This window comes from Neomonachus schauinslandi, chromosome 15 (assembly GCF_002201575.2).
Source record: "Neomonachus schauinslandi chromosome 15, ASM220157v2, whole genome shotgun sequence".
Lineage (NCBI taxonomy): Eukaryota > Metazoa > Chordata > Mammalia > Carnivora > Phocidae > Neomonachus > Neomonachus schauinslandi.
This window is the reverse complement of record NC_058417.1, coordinates 33455472-33468182: the sequence shown is the minus strand read 5'-3', so window position 1 is coordinate 33468182 and position 12711 is coordinate 33455472. Positions and strand designations below refer to the sequence as shown.

The window sequence follows — 12711 nt, the reverse complement described above, 5'->3', positions numbered from 1 at the left end:
GAAAAAAGTATCACCATCTCACTGGGAACAAAACGTAGGCATAAGATGTAAGAGGAATAAAGCTCTGGAGGGGGGATTTGGGGCCATATTGCAAGGACTACGAATGACAGGTTGAGACATTTGTACCTAATTTTATAAGTAATGATGAATTTTATTACCTCATATTCATTTAATGGGAAATTTGCAAATGGTCATGTAGATAAAGGGTATAGCCTTGAGTAGGATGTCTTCTTCTTGCCCCTTTAAATCTATCTTCACCTTGCCCTGTGGCCTGGAGGCTGGCTTAGGTAGACTGAATCAACAGTCTTGTCTTGGTCTCTGACTTCTCCCCAGAGGGAGCCTGGCAAAGTGGGGGTAGTGAGGAGTGCAGCTGGGGTCTTTCATCCTCAGCTCCATCCCTGTGGTTGCATGGGCTGCAACCAGTCTCCTTGAAAGGGTCATCTTACATTCTGGAAGTCAGAGGTCAAAAAGCAGTTTTGCTGGGCTAAAATCCAGGTTTTAGCAGGGCTGTGTTCCTTCTGGAGACTCTAGGGAAGAAACTGTTTCTTTGCCCTTTTCCAGCTTCTGGAGGCTGCCCATATTCTTTTGGCTCATGGCAATGCATAACCCTGATCTTGCTTCCTTTGTCACATCTCCTTCTCTGCCTTGGACTTTCCTGCCTCTGTCTATTCCTTATAAGAACGCTGTGACTGCATTGGGCCCATCAGGATAATAGAGGATGATCTTCCCATTTTAAGATGCTTACCTTAATCACATCTTCAAGATACCTCCTGCCATGTAAGATATCATAGTTATAAGTTCTGGCGATTAGGATATACATATCTTTAGGAGAGGGCATTATTCCATCTACCATATTTGTCAACTCTGTATTTTTGCCTAAAATGAAGGGATGAATTAAAAATCTATGGGTATTTTTCAGATTATTAAATTAATGCAAGCTTGTTACAGAAAATCTAGAAGCTTTAGAAAAGTTGAAAGAAACTATATTACTCTTAATCTTGGTCTCTTTTCTATGCATAGCATGGGTGCTTTTTAAATACATAGGGATCATTAAGTGAATGACTTTAGAGGTTACCTTTTATATTTAATTCTCATGAGCAATGCCCATGTCACTGACTACTGAGATGTCCATTTTATTAAAAGACCTAAAAGATGGGGAAGGATGCCGGAACTGATTTTTGGTTAAAATGGTAGGATCAGCAAGTGATTTTAGACTCAGTTTTAACATGTTTTTCTTCTTTTAGATGTTTCAGATCAGCAGAGAGGTTATCTACAAACCATATCTCTTCCATGAACACTAACCTCACCTCTTAATCCAGAAACCCTTCAGCACCCACCTGTATCAGAGAATGCTCCAGACAAATATCTAGAGAACTACTATATCCCCAAATGATTAAGCCAGGCCATTCAGATTTTGCTGTTCAGTAACATTCACACTCTACGCTGTTATTTTCAAATTACACCAAGAAGCTTACTTAGGTGAATAGCACACAGAATTTAATACACAAACACTTAACGTATACTCACTTTGGCGTGAGGAAAAAGACAAGGAAGGTAAAAATATATGTGAATCTGTACAAGTCCATTGACTACCAACGGTCTCCATCTTTAAAACAGTCAATCAGGCTTGAACTGAGCTTAAAATACCAGTTGTCAGAATCCAATTTCCTACATACAGGGATTTTAAATGATCTGAGACCGTGAAGGAAGAATTATCTCCACCTGCCTACTCTAATTCCTGAGTTGACTCAGTAGCTTTCTTTAGAAGAGATTCATTAGCTCCAAGATTAAAAAAAAAAATTAGTTTAGACTACTAGGAGTTAAGTTGAATGGGGTCAAGGGTGGGAGACTGACTCCAAGGTAAGATTCTTATGACCATACACAACCCAACCTTAAGTGAGTATTGTTTGAAAAGCACAGTTATTTAAAATTTTGTCCATAAGAGTCCTATGTGTCAGATATGAACAACTAGGTTAAAAAAAAACCACTCTCCTTCAAGAAAAAACAACAACAACCCAAACATTGCTTAAGAATTACCATTGAAAAGAAGCAACCTAAAAAAGTAAAAGAAATACCATTATTCAAGTATAATGAATATACTTTGTTATCCAAGACACAATATGTTTTGATTGACATCTAACTATTATTATTCTTTGTATTTTTGCATTCAGGTTGAATTTCAGCCCTTGCTCATGCTAAGATAAGCCCTTAATTCATGATTTGAGCCCCACACCAGGTCAGACACATTAAAACGAACACAGCAACACAAGTCCGAGATTGCAGCAACGCTGCTTTATGGGTTTGGGCATGAGTTTCACTGAAACACGAGCAGGAATCATGTTCATGGATAAGAATGTGACATTAAACACATAATGACTGGGATGCATTTAACATGCTGATACCCAGCAGATCTCAGACTTCACAATGTGGCACCTTGCCCACATTCTACAAAACCTCCCAGTCTTACAGGGTGGTCTTTAAACCTTTTGGTTTGGATACACATTTCTTCAAGGCAAAACTAAATTCACAGCAGTGATTTGAATACTCACTTCCAAAATAAATCTCCAACTCATTAAACACCACCTTTAAAAAGCTGGCAAACATGATTTAGCTATTGTCTATCACGTTTAGACATTTCATTACCAGTTAGTTTATCCTCCTACCATCTATATTTTATTTTCCACCTTTCGCTAATGCAAAGGAAACCATCAGACAGTTCTCAGCTCTTCAAACAGCTGACAACACAAATCGTGCCAGATATAAATATTTACATCGTCGAAAGTAAATGTTTCCAAAATTCCGAACTCCAATGCATTTGAAAATTGATTTGGATCAGGTACACTTTACTGAATTGGAAATATAAAAAAAAAAAAATCTCTGTCAACAACAACAAAAATACCAAACCAAAACATAAGTGCTTTTTAACATCAGGCTATCCCCCCCATCTCTTCTTTCCCAAAAAATTTTAGAAGAAGTGTCTTGAATTAATTATTTTTTTCTTTCACATCAATATTTTCCTCTAAGATGGGCTGATGGAAAAGTGAAAATTATGTGTCCATTATATGCGTTCACTTGCCACCTTTCTCATCCCATGTCCAACGTACTCTTAACCTAAAAATGCTTCAATTGCTTGCTATAACTCAGGAAAAAGATCCGGTTCCTTAACACAGCCTCTAGATTTGGCCCCATCTTCCTTTTCCATCCTTACCTCCCTCCTCCTCCTCTTTGATCTCTGTGCTTCAGTCTTGCTGGTCATCTTGTAGCTGATTCGGGCCCTCATTCTGCATTTTTACTGCTTCTCACTTGGTCTAGAATACAATTATTCCCTCCATCACCCTCTCCAAGAAGGAAAGAATGATTGAAAAGTCAAAACTGCAACTTGCCCTTTCTGAATCCTGGTCAGTGAGCCTGCCCATGCTCATGACTTGAAGGAGAGAGGTGTATGTAGAACCCATGGCAAGTTCCCTTTAGAGTTTATAAAAATAAAACTTCAAATGGAATGATAATTTGGATAGGTTAATTTCTATGGAATCAGAGCAATAAACTACATGACCTACATAGGACTTTTCTAGAAAAACGCTTCTCAAGACATATTTAAAATAGAACACAAACACTACATAGAGAAATAGTCTCAGTTACGTGCAATGCCTTTTAAAACCCGCTTTGTGACCTGAGTCAAAGTCACTAACATCTCCGAAAACAGTCATCGGACTTTGGGTTTGTTTGTTTCATTGGTTTTTCGGTGACAGTTATATAATAGGAAAAAATACATTCCGATATATCAGAAGGGGAAAAACTGTCTAACAAACTCCATGGTAAGTGAGGCAAACAGACCGTGTAAGTAGAGAGCAGAGCCCAAGGAACGCAAACCCTGGAGAATCGGCTGCCAGCAGTAACAAAAGTTGTCCATAATTTTATTCCCAATTTCTTGGACACAAATGATTTTCCATTCCTCTTGAGTTCACAATAACTAAATCACCTTCAAACACAATTTGCTGTGTGTGTGTATTTCCCACCTTCAATGAACTACTCAACAGTAAAAGGTAGCCAAAAAGAAATTAACCCACAAGAGAAATGCTAGAGTCCAGCAACAAGAAGAACCCACAGGCATTATGTCCTTCCAAAAATTAAGGAGGAGCACATCGCGGGGTGCAGTGGGGGAAGGAGGGACACTGGTGTGAGAATCACAAAGCATAACTCAGCATTTCTGGGCAGGAGCTAGGATTCTTAGCCAGCCAAGATTCCCCTAAAAAGATTAATTGTTGATTTTCTTATAAATCACCTAAGGTGATTGTTTGTTTTTCCTTCCAAGATGATACATTTCTGACTTTATGTTTATTAAAACAATTTTCCCCCCACTTTGTTGAGGTTAAAAGAAGTCCCAGTAAAGAGGTTTCTGAGAGGAGGGATTTTCCCAGCGTGATATGCTTGGGATGCACGCAACATTGCTTTCTGACCTTCATGGGGTACCAAGGGATAGGGCCTTGGACAACCTCCAGGGGTTACAAAGTAACTGGAAGCATGAGGGTTTGACTAGCTAAGGAGAGAAAGCACAATTTAGACATAATTATATTGGTTGGCAGTAGGCCTGAGGTCTGTGATTTTACTCCTAGATGGAAAGACAAACTCATCATGGAGATGGAGACCTGGAAGACTAGCTTTCCAAATCAGCATCTCCCAGCGTCCTTAACTTCGCAATGCAAGCAACATGGCTGCTTACCTTCCTGCCCCCAGTGTTGATGCGAAGAGGTGTCAGAAAGGGGTCGAAGATCATGTGACTGGTCTCTATGCTGACTGGTGACTGCCGTTTCCCCACAGAGCAAAGATTCCAAGCTGAGTTCACCAATCCCCAGAAAGAAGGAACTAGAAACAGAAAGAAATTGTAGAATTAGTCTGGGTGGAAGGTTCGAGAAACAATGCAAAAGGAGCCATGGCACCAAAGTGGTGACGTCAGAGGGAGCCACCTGATGTTTCCCACCCATAGAGACCCTTGGGTGTCACTAGGGTATTTTCTTGGCCTGGATTGTGGTCATTTCTCTAAGTTTTACCTTCAGATTTTCTTGTTTCAGACCCACTCATCTTGGGGCCTCTTTGATGAGTACAGTTGGCATTAATGCCTTAATGGGAAGAAGGTGTAGTCCACCCACATCATCTTTTGAAGTACACCAAATATTTAGTAATTCCTGAGCTGATGCTCTGCTTTTCCGTGTGGCAGGAACGATATGGGAATCACCCTTGTTCTTTTTTTTTTTTTTTTTAAGATTTTATTTATTTGCGAGAGAGACAATGAGAGACAGAGAGCATGAGAGGGAGGAGGGTCAGAGGGAGAAGCAGACCCCCTGCCGAGCAGGGAGCCCCTCGCGGGACTCGATCCCGGGACTCCAGGATCACGACCCGAGCCGAAGGCAGTCGCTTAACCGACTGAGCCACCCAGGCGCCCGGAATCACCCTTGTTCTATACAGAAGCTATTTAAAGCTTTTAAAAGAAAGTAGCATTTGACATATACAAGGTGTTATTCTGTGGGCTGTCAAAACCAAACTGAGGGAATGAATGACTTTTATGACCCCCAGTCAATGCAGACAGGAGCTTGGCAAAATGACTTTGTCTTTGTTTAATCCAGCACTGTGTCACTAACCTAATGTACCAGCAGCTTAAGGATGTGTTCATTTGATAAGCAGGAAAAAAATGACATGGAGTGCTGGGTGCAAATATCCAAAGGGGAATCATCCACTCATCTTCCGTGTCCCATTAAAACATCTATGAAAATAAATTTCTAAGGCGATTTCCAGTTATCTTCTGTTTAAGAAAGTTAGCAGAGCAGGGGGAACCGATTACTAATTTTATGTCAGTGAAGATCACAGACTATATCTTCAGCTTTTTCCTGCCCCCTTCCCCTGTGCTCAGTATTTCCACCGAGGCTCTGGATCCATGTGTCCCATATGTGGCCAAGAGCTTATATGGTTATCACTCACTCATCCATCCACAGTGTCCATGAACAGCACAGTGAGTTCCTGTTGCACGTCCAGCCCTGGGTTAGGTGAATTTCAAGTAAGGCAGATATGTATGACTACCACACTGCGGGGGGTGGGGAGGCTTGGAGGGTTGCAGAACGAGGTGAGTGGGTTATGAATCTCTAGGTGAGGGGCACCGAACCCTGATATAGTGGTAGTGGAGTTAGGGAGTGATTCCTAGAGTAGATGAACCTAACAATCAAGTCACAACCCTCTCAAATGCACCTGTCCTCTCAGGAACTCAAATTTAATTCAGCCTTTACTTTAAGCAGCCATCATTCCTTCTCATGTCATGGATGGAGAAAATTGAGGCAAGAGAGGAGTAGTGCAAATAACTGCCGAAGGGACTATAAAAGACCCATAATTCAGGAGAAGAATCGAGCTGGATGGTATGTCTAGTACCATTGAAATCTAAAATTCTACCAACCTTTTATTTGTTACAGGCCGTTGTTGGGCAGAAGTGGGAGGAAAACCAAAAACAAGTTCCTCAGATTCTTAGAAGAATGTTTCAACACCAGAATAAGGGGGGGACTTCCTTGTGAAATATGGCAAATACTTAATTTGGCTGAACCCATGGCAATAAGCCCACTGAGTGGTTCCATTCCTTTTGGTTTAAGGAGTTTGAATTGGGTTTCTATCTCTAACTGATTCTCAAATGGCAGCCATGGGTAGAGTACTAAAGGGAGAAAGAGAAGCAGAGGGGGTGGGGTAGAAAGAAGAGAAGAAACTGTACATGTGTTCCTTGGCACTTTCATTTCCCATCATTATTTAAGTTATGTTATCCCTGCAAGTCATTTAACGTCTTCAGAAGGTAGCATGCCCCAGCCAAATGATAATATTTAAGGAAGCTCTTGAATTAAACATGTATTTTTAAAAATATAAACTTCTGTCTCCTCTAAACTGCTATTTTTAAATCACTGACAATCCTATACTTATTCCCCAATCATTCAGCTTGTTATGCAAATAAAGTCCCCATCAGTGTCTGCTCCTACCCGTTTTTGTCAGTGATGCACATAAACATGGCAGATGTGAGGATGCCAGGGATACGGCTATGGCCCTGCCCCAGATTAGATAAATCATTTATCTTTTGGGCTTTGGTTTGGTCTCTATAGCCTGTGTGGTAGGCTGAATAATGGTCCTCCTTCAAAGATGTTCACATCCTAAGATGTTACCTTCCATAACAAATGGTACTGTGCAGAAATGATTAAGTTAAGGGTACTGAGATGAGTAGATTATCCCTGATTGTCTGAGTGGGCCCAAAGTAATCCCAAGGGTCTTTTTTAAGAGAGAGGTGTAGGAGGGTCAGAGGCATAGAGAAAAGATCTTGGGGTGGAAAGAGAGGACAGAAGACACTGGCATTGAAGATGGAGGAAGGGGATATAAGCCAAGGTGACCTCTAGAAGCTGGAATGGGCGAAGCAAGGGATTCTCTCCCCTAGAGCCTCCAGAAAGAACACTGGCATACTGACCCCCAACGTTCATTTTGGGCATCTCACCCCCAGAACTATAAGATAATAAATTTGTGGTGTGTTAGGTCACTAAGTTATAGTTCCTTGTTATAGCCACAGCAGGAAACTAATACCGCCCCCTTTGATCTTTAAAACTCTGTGAGACCATCACCTCTTTGACAGCGGGGCCATCTATGATGTCTGGGGGCTTTCCCCGGAAGGCAGCTGCATCATAAATGTAGTGAGAGCTAAGTGCAGGTTGCATCTCATCTATTCCCTTGAAAATCATTACCAAACATAATTCCAACCCTATAAATGGGTTGCAAGACTGCTAATATATGGCAACACGGGGAGGCAGATGCTGCGGGGCCTAATAAACTTCACACCCCAAAAGCACCCCCACAAAAACACAAACAACAGAAACTTATGCAAACATCTGCCTTGGCTTTTATTGGGCATGCCATTCTTTATGACAAAGAGTTTCAGGGTTTTATACTCCCACTTCACTGTCGAGCCTATGTGTCTGGTTCCCACCACCTGCTCAGATGACGGAGGAACAGCTGAGAGCCCCTCACCCCCTGTTCATTAGCTCCACCCCTGAAGGGCTATCTAAGTTTGCTCACTACTGGACTGCTCATTTTCAAATCAGCCATGAATTCACCGTCTTGCAGAATAGAAGCCACCTTACAGATCATCTGGCCTGAACACATACATGAAATTAAGGCCTTTGCAGCAGAGGGTCAAGTCCTTCCTTCCCAGCAGGCTCCACACGAAGGCAGATTATTGGAGCCAAGGAGTGTCAGAGCTAAGTGTTGCCTTGGCCATTGTAAGACTCTGCTCCCGTTTCTCTTTTGGCAAATCCAAAGTAACATCAGTGCCTATTTTCCAGTTAAAATAAATTTCAAGTGCAAAGGTTCAAACTGACCTGCTTTGAACGTCAACCATTGCAAACAAGATTCAGATTTTTAAAAAGCCATGCAACGATGGGTGTGTTAGATACAAAGGCTTCAATCCAGGCAAGAGAGGAGGTGCTTGGGTCTCCTCTGCAGGACCCTCGAGGAGATCTAATGGGGATGACTGCTCATGAAGAGCAGCTCCAGGGGTTGGTGTCCTGGGGCCAGCTGGGTTGGGGAAGGTTCTAGTCCAGATGAAAGAAGCCAATGCTTTTAGAATCCGTGTTAAGTGTTGGCACGATAACGAAGGTGTCAAAACTAGTTTGGGGAACTTAGGTGCCAAAAGGACCGGACTCAGATGTCTGCAAATGTGGTGTAATCTATTCTAGCGAAATGCATTAGGAGGAAGCATCTGGAAACAGGAGGGCATGAAGACTCCATGATTCCTGCGGCATGGGAGCAAGCCAGCAGATTTCACCTGCACAGCAAGGCTGGATGTGTGAATGAAGGCTTCAAGATTTAGAGTAAGAAGCTCTCCCTCTGGATTTGTGCAGTATCAGTATCCCCAGGATTCTGATACTTAACTATCCTCCATGTTATTGATCCTTCAGGTTGATAAACACCCGTATCACCCCTGGGAGCAGAGGTGGCATCGAGGGGTGCTATATGTGGCTTCTACTTCCAAATTTAGAGAATCACTGTTGAATTCTTTTTCTCTTAGTTTCCATGACTGTCCCAATAAATCAAATTTTTAAAGCTCTCTGTCATTTTTAAAAGCATCCATTATTATGGCTTATTGGCTAATGCTGTGTCTTTTTCTAGCTCAACTGGCGCAATGTATTGTTTTTTTTTTTTTTAATTTTTTTTTTATTCTTATGTTAATCCCCATACATTACATCATTAGTTTTAGATGAAGTGTTCCATGATTCATTGTTTGTGCATAACACCCACTGCTCCATGCAGAATGTGCCCTCCTCAGTACCCACCACCAGGCTAACCCATCCTCCCACCCCCCTCCCCTCTAGAACCCTGTTTGTTTTTCAGAGTCCATCGTCTCTCATGGTTCGTCTACCCCTCCGATTTCCCCCGCTTCATTCTTCCCCTCCCGCTACCTTCTTCTTCTTTTTTTTTTTTTCTTAACATATATTGCATTATTTGTTTCAGAGGTACAGATCTGAGATTCAACAGTCTTGCAAAATTCACAGCGCTTACCAGAGCACATACCCTCCCCAGTGTCTATCACCCAGTCACCCCATCCTTCCCACCCCACCCCCCACTCCAGCAACCCTCAGTTTGTTTCCTGAGATTAAGAATTCCTCATATCAGTGAGATCATATGATACATGTCTTTCTCTGTTTGACTTATTTCACTCAACAAAATACCCTCCAGTTCCATCCACGTCGTTGCAAATGGCAAGATCTCGTTCCTTTTGATGGCTGCATAATATTCCATTGTATATATATACCACATCTTCTTTATCCATTCATCTGTTGATGGACATCTTGGCTCTTTCCACAGTTTGGCTATTGTGGACATTGCTGCTATAAACATCGGGGTGCACGTACCCCTTCGGATCCCTACTTTTGTATCTTTGGGGTAAATACCCAGTAGTGCAATTCCTGGGTCATAGGGTAGCTCTATTTTCAACGTTTTGAGGAACCTCCATACAGTTTTCCAGAGTGGCTGCACCAGCTTGCATTCCCACCAACAGTGTAGGAGGGTTCCCCTTTCTCTGCATCCCCGCCAACATCTGTCCTTTCCTGACTTGTTAATTTTAGCCATTCTGACTGGTGTGAGGTGGTATCTCATTGAGGTTTTGATTTGGATTTCCCTGATGCCGAGCGATATTGAACACTTTTTCATGTGTCTCTTGGCCATTTGGATGTCTTCTTTGGAAAAATGTCTGTTCATGTCTTCTGCCCATTTCTTGATTGGATTCTTTGTTCTTTGGGTGTTGAGTTTGATGAGTTCTTTATAGATTTTGGATACTAGCCCTTTATCTGATATGTCATTTGCAAATATCTTCTCCCATTCTGTTGGTTGTCTTTTGGTTTTGTTGACTGTTTCCTTTGCTTTGCAAAAGCTTTTTATCTTGATGAAGTCCCAATAGTTCATTTTTGCCCTTGCCTCCCTTGCCTTTGGCGATGTTTCTAGGAAGAAGTTGCTTCGGCTAAGGTCAAAGAGGTTGCTGCCTGTGTTCTCCTTTAGGATTTGGATGGACTCGTGTCTCACATTGAGGTCTTTCAACCATTTGGAGTCTATTTTTGTGTGTGGTGTAAGGAAATGGTCCAGTTTCATTCTTCTGCATGTGGCTATCCAATTTTCCCAACACCATTTGTTGAAGAGACTGTCTTTGTTCCATTGGACATTCTTTCCTGCTTTGTCAAAGATGAGTTGACCATAGAGTTGAGGGTCCATTTCTGGGCTCTCTATTCTGTTCCATTGATCTATGTGTCTGTTTTTGTGCCAGTACCATACTGTCTTGATGATGACAGCTTCGTAATAGAGCTGGAAGTCCAGAATTGTGATGCCGCCGGCTTTGCTTTTCTTTGTCAACATTCCTCTGGCTATGCGGGGTCTTTTCTGGTTCCATACAAATTTGAGGATTATTTGTTCCATTTCTTTGAAAAAAGTGGATGGTATTTTGATGGGGATTGCATTGAATGTGTAGATTGCTCTAGGTAGCATTGACATCTTCACAATATTTGTTCTTCCAATCCATGAGCATGGAACGTTTTTCCATTTCTTTGTGTCTTCCTCAATTTCTTTCATGAGTATTTTATAGTTTTCTGAGTACAGATCCTTTGCCTCTTTGGTTAGATTTATTCCTAGGTATCTTATGGTTTTGGGTGCAATTGTAAATGGGATCGACTCCTTAATTTCTCTTTCTTCTGTCTTGTTGTTGGTGTATAGGAATGCCACTGACTTCTGTGCATTGATTTTATATCCTGCCACTTGACTGAATTCCTGTATGAGTTCTAGCAGTTTTGGGGTGGAGTCTTTGGGGTTTTCCACATAAAGTATCATATCATCTGCAAAGAGTGAGAGTTTGACTTCTTCCTTGCCAATTTGGATGCCTTTGATTTCTTTTTGTTGTCTGATTGCTGTGGCTAGGACTTCCAATACTATGTTGAATAGCAGTGGTGATAGTGGACATCCCTGCCGCGTTCCTGACCTTAGGGGGAAAGCTCTCAGTTTTTCCCCATTGAGAATGATATTCGCTGTAGGTTTTTCATAGATGGCTTTTATGATATTGAGGTATGTACCCTCTATGCCTATACTCTGAAGAGTTTTGATCAAGAAAGGATGCTGTACTTTGTCAAATGCTTTTTCTGCATCTATTGAGAGGATCATATGATTCTTGTTCTTTCTTTTGTTAATGTATTGTATCACATTGATTGATTTGCGGATGTTGAACCAACCTTGCAGCCCAGGGATAAATCCCACTTGGTCGTGGTGAATAATCCTTTTAATGTACTGTTGGATCCTATTGGCTAGTATTTTGGTGAGAATTTTTGCATCCATGTTCATCAGGGATATTGGTCTGTAGTTCTCCTTTTGGATGAGGTCTTTGTCTGGTTTTGGGATCAAGGTAATGCTGGCCTCATAAAATGACTTTGGAAGTTTTCCTTCCATTTCTATTTTTTGGAACAGTTTCAGAAGAATAGGTATTAATTCTTCTTGAAATGTTTGGTAGAATTCCCCTGGGAAGCCATCTGGCCCTGGGCTTTTGTTTTTTGGGAGATTTTTGATGACTGCTTCAATTTCCTTAGTGGTTATAGGTCTGTTCAGGTTTTCTATTTCATCCTGGTTCAGTTTTGGTAGTTGGTACATCTCTAGAAATGCATCCATTTCTTCCAGGTTATTTAATTTGCTGGCATAGAGTTGCTCATAATATGTTCTTATAATTGTTTGTATTTCTTTGGTGTTGGTTGTGATCTCTCCTCTTTCATTCATGATTTTGTTGATGTGGGTCATTTCTCTTCTCTTTTTGATAAGTCTGGCCAGGGGTTTATCAATCTTGTTAATTCTTTCAAAGAACCAGCTCCTAGTTTCATTGATCTGTTCTACTGTTCTTTTAGTTTCTATTTCATTGATTTCTGCTCTGATCTTGATTATTTCTCTTCTCCTGCTGGGTTTAGGCTTTATTTGCTGTTCTTTCTCCAGCTCCTTTAGGTGTAGGGTTAGGTTGTGTACTTGAGACCTTTCTTGCTTCTTGAGAAAGGCTTGTATTGCTATATACTTTCCTCTTAGGACTGCCTTTGCTGCATCCCAAAGATTTTGAATAGTTGTGTTTTCATTTTCATTGGTTTCCATGTATTTTTTTAATTCTTCTTTAATTTCCTGGTTGACCCATTC

At 41.3% G+C, this 12711-nt stretch overlaps 1 protein-coding gene across 1 annotated transcript in view; it reads right to left on the bottom strand.

Annotated features, from left to right (window-relative positions):
- CA10 (carbonic anhydrase 10) overlaps positions 1-12711 on the bottom strand; it is a 537563-nt gene that overhangs the window by 307455 nt on the left and 217397 nt on the right. Inside the window, exon 4 of the mRNA XM_021703952.1 lies at positions 4721-4863. Within this exon, the coding sequence (XP_021559627.1) occupies positions 4721-4863 (143 nt within the window). The remainder of the gene's footprint in view (positions 1-4720; positions 4864-12711) is intronic.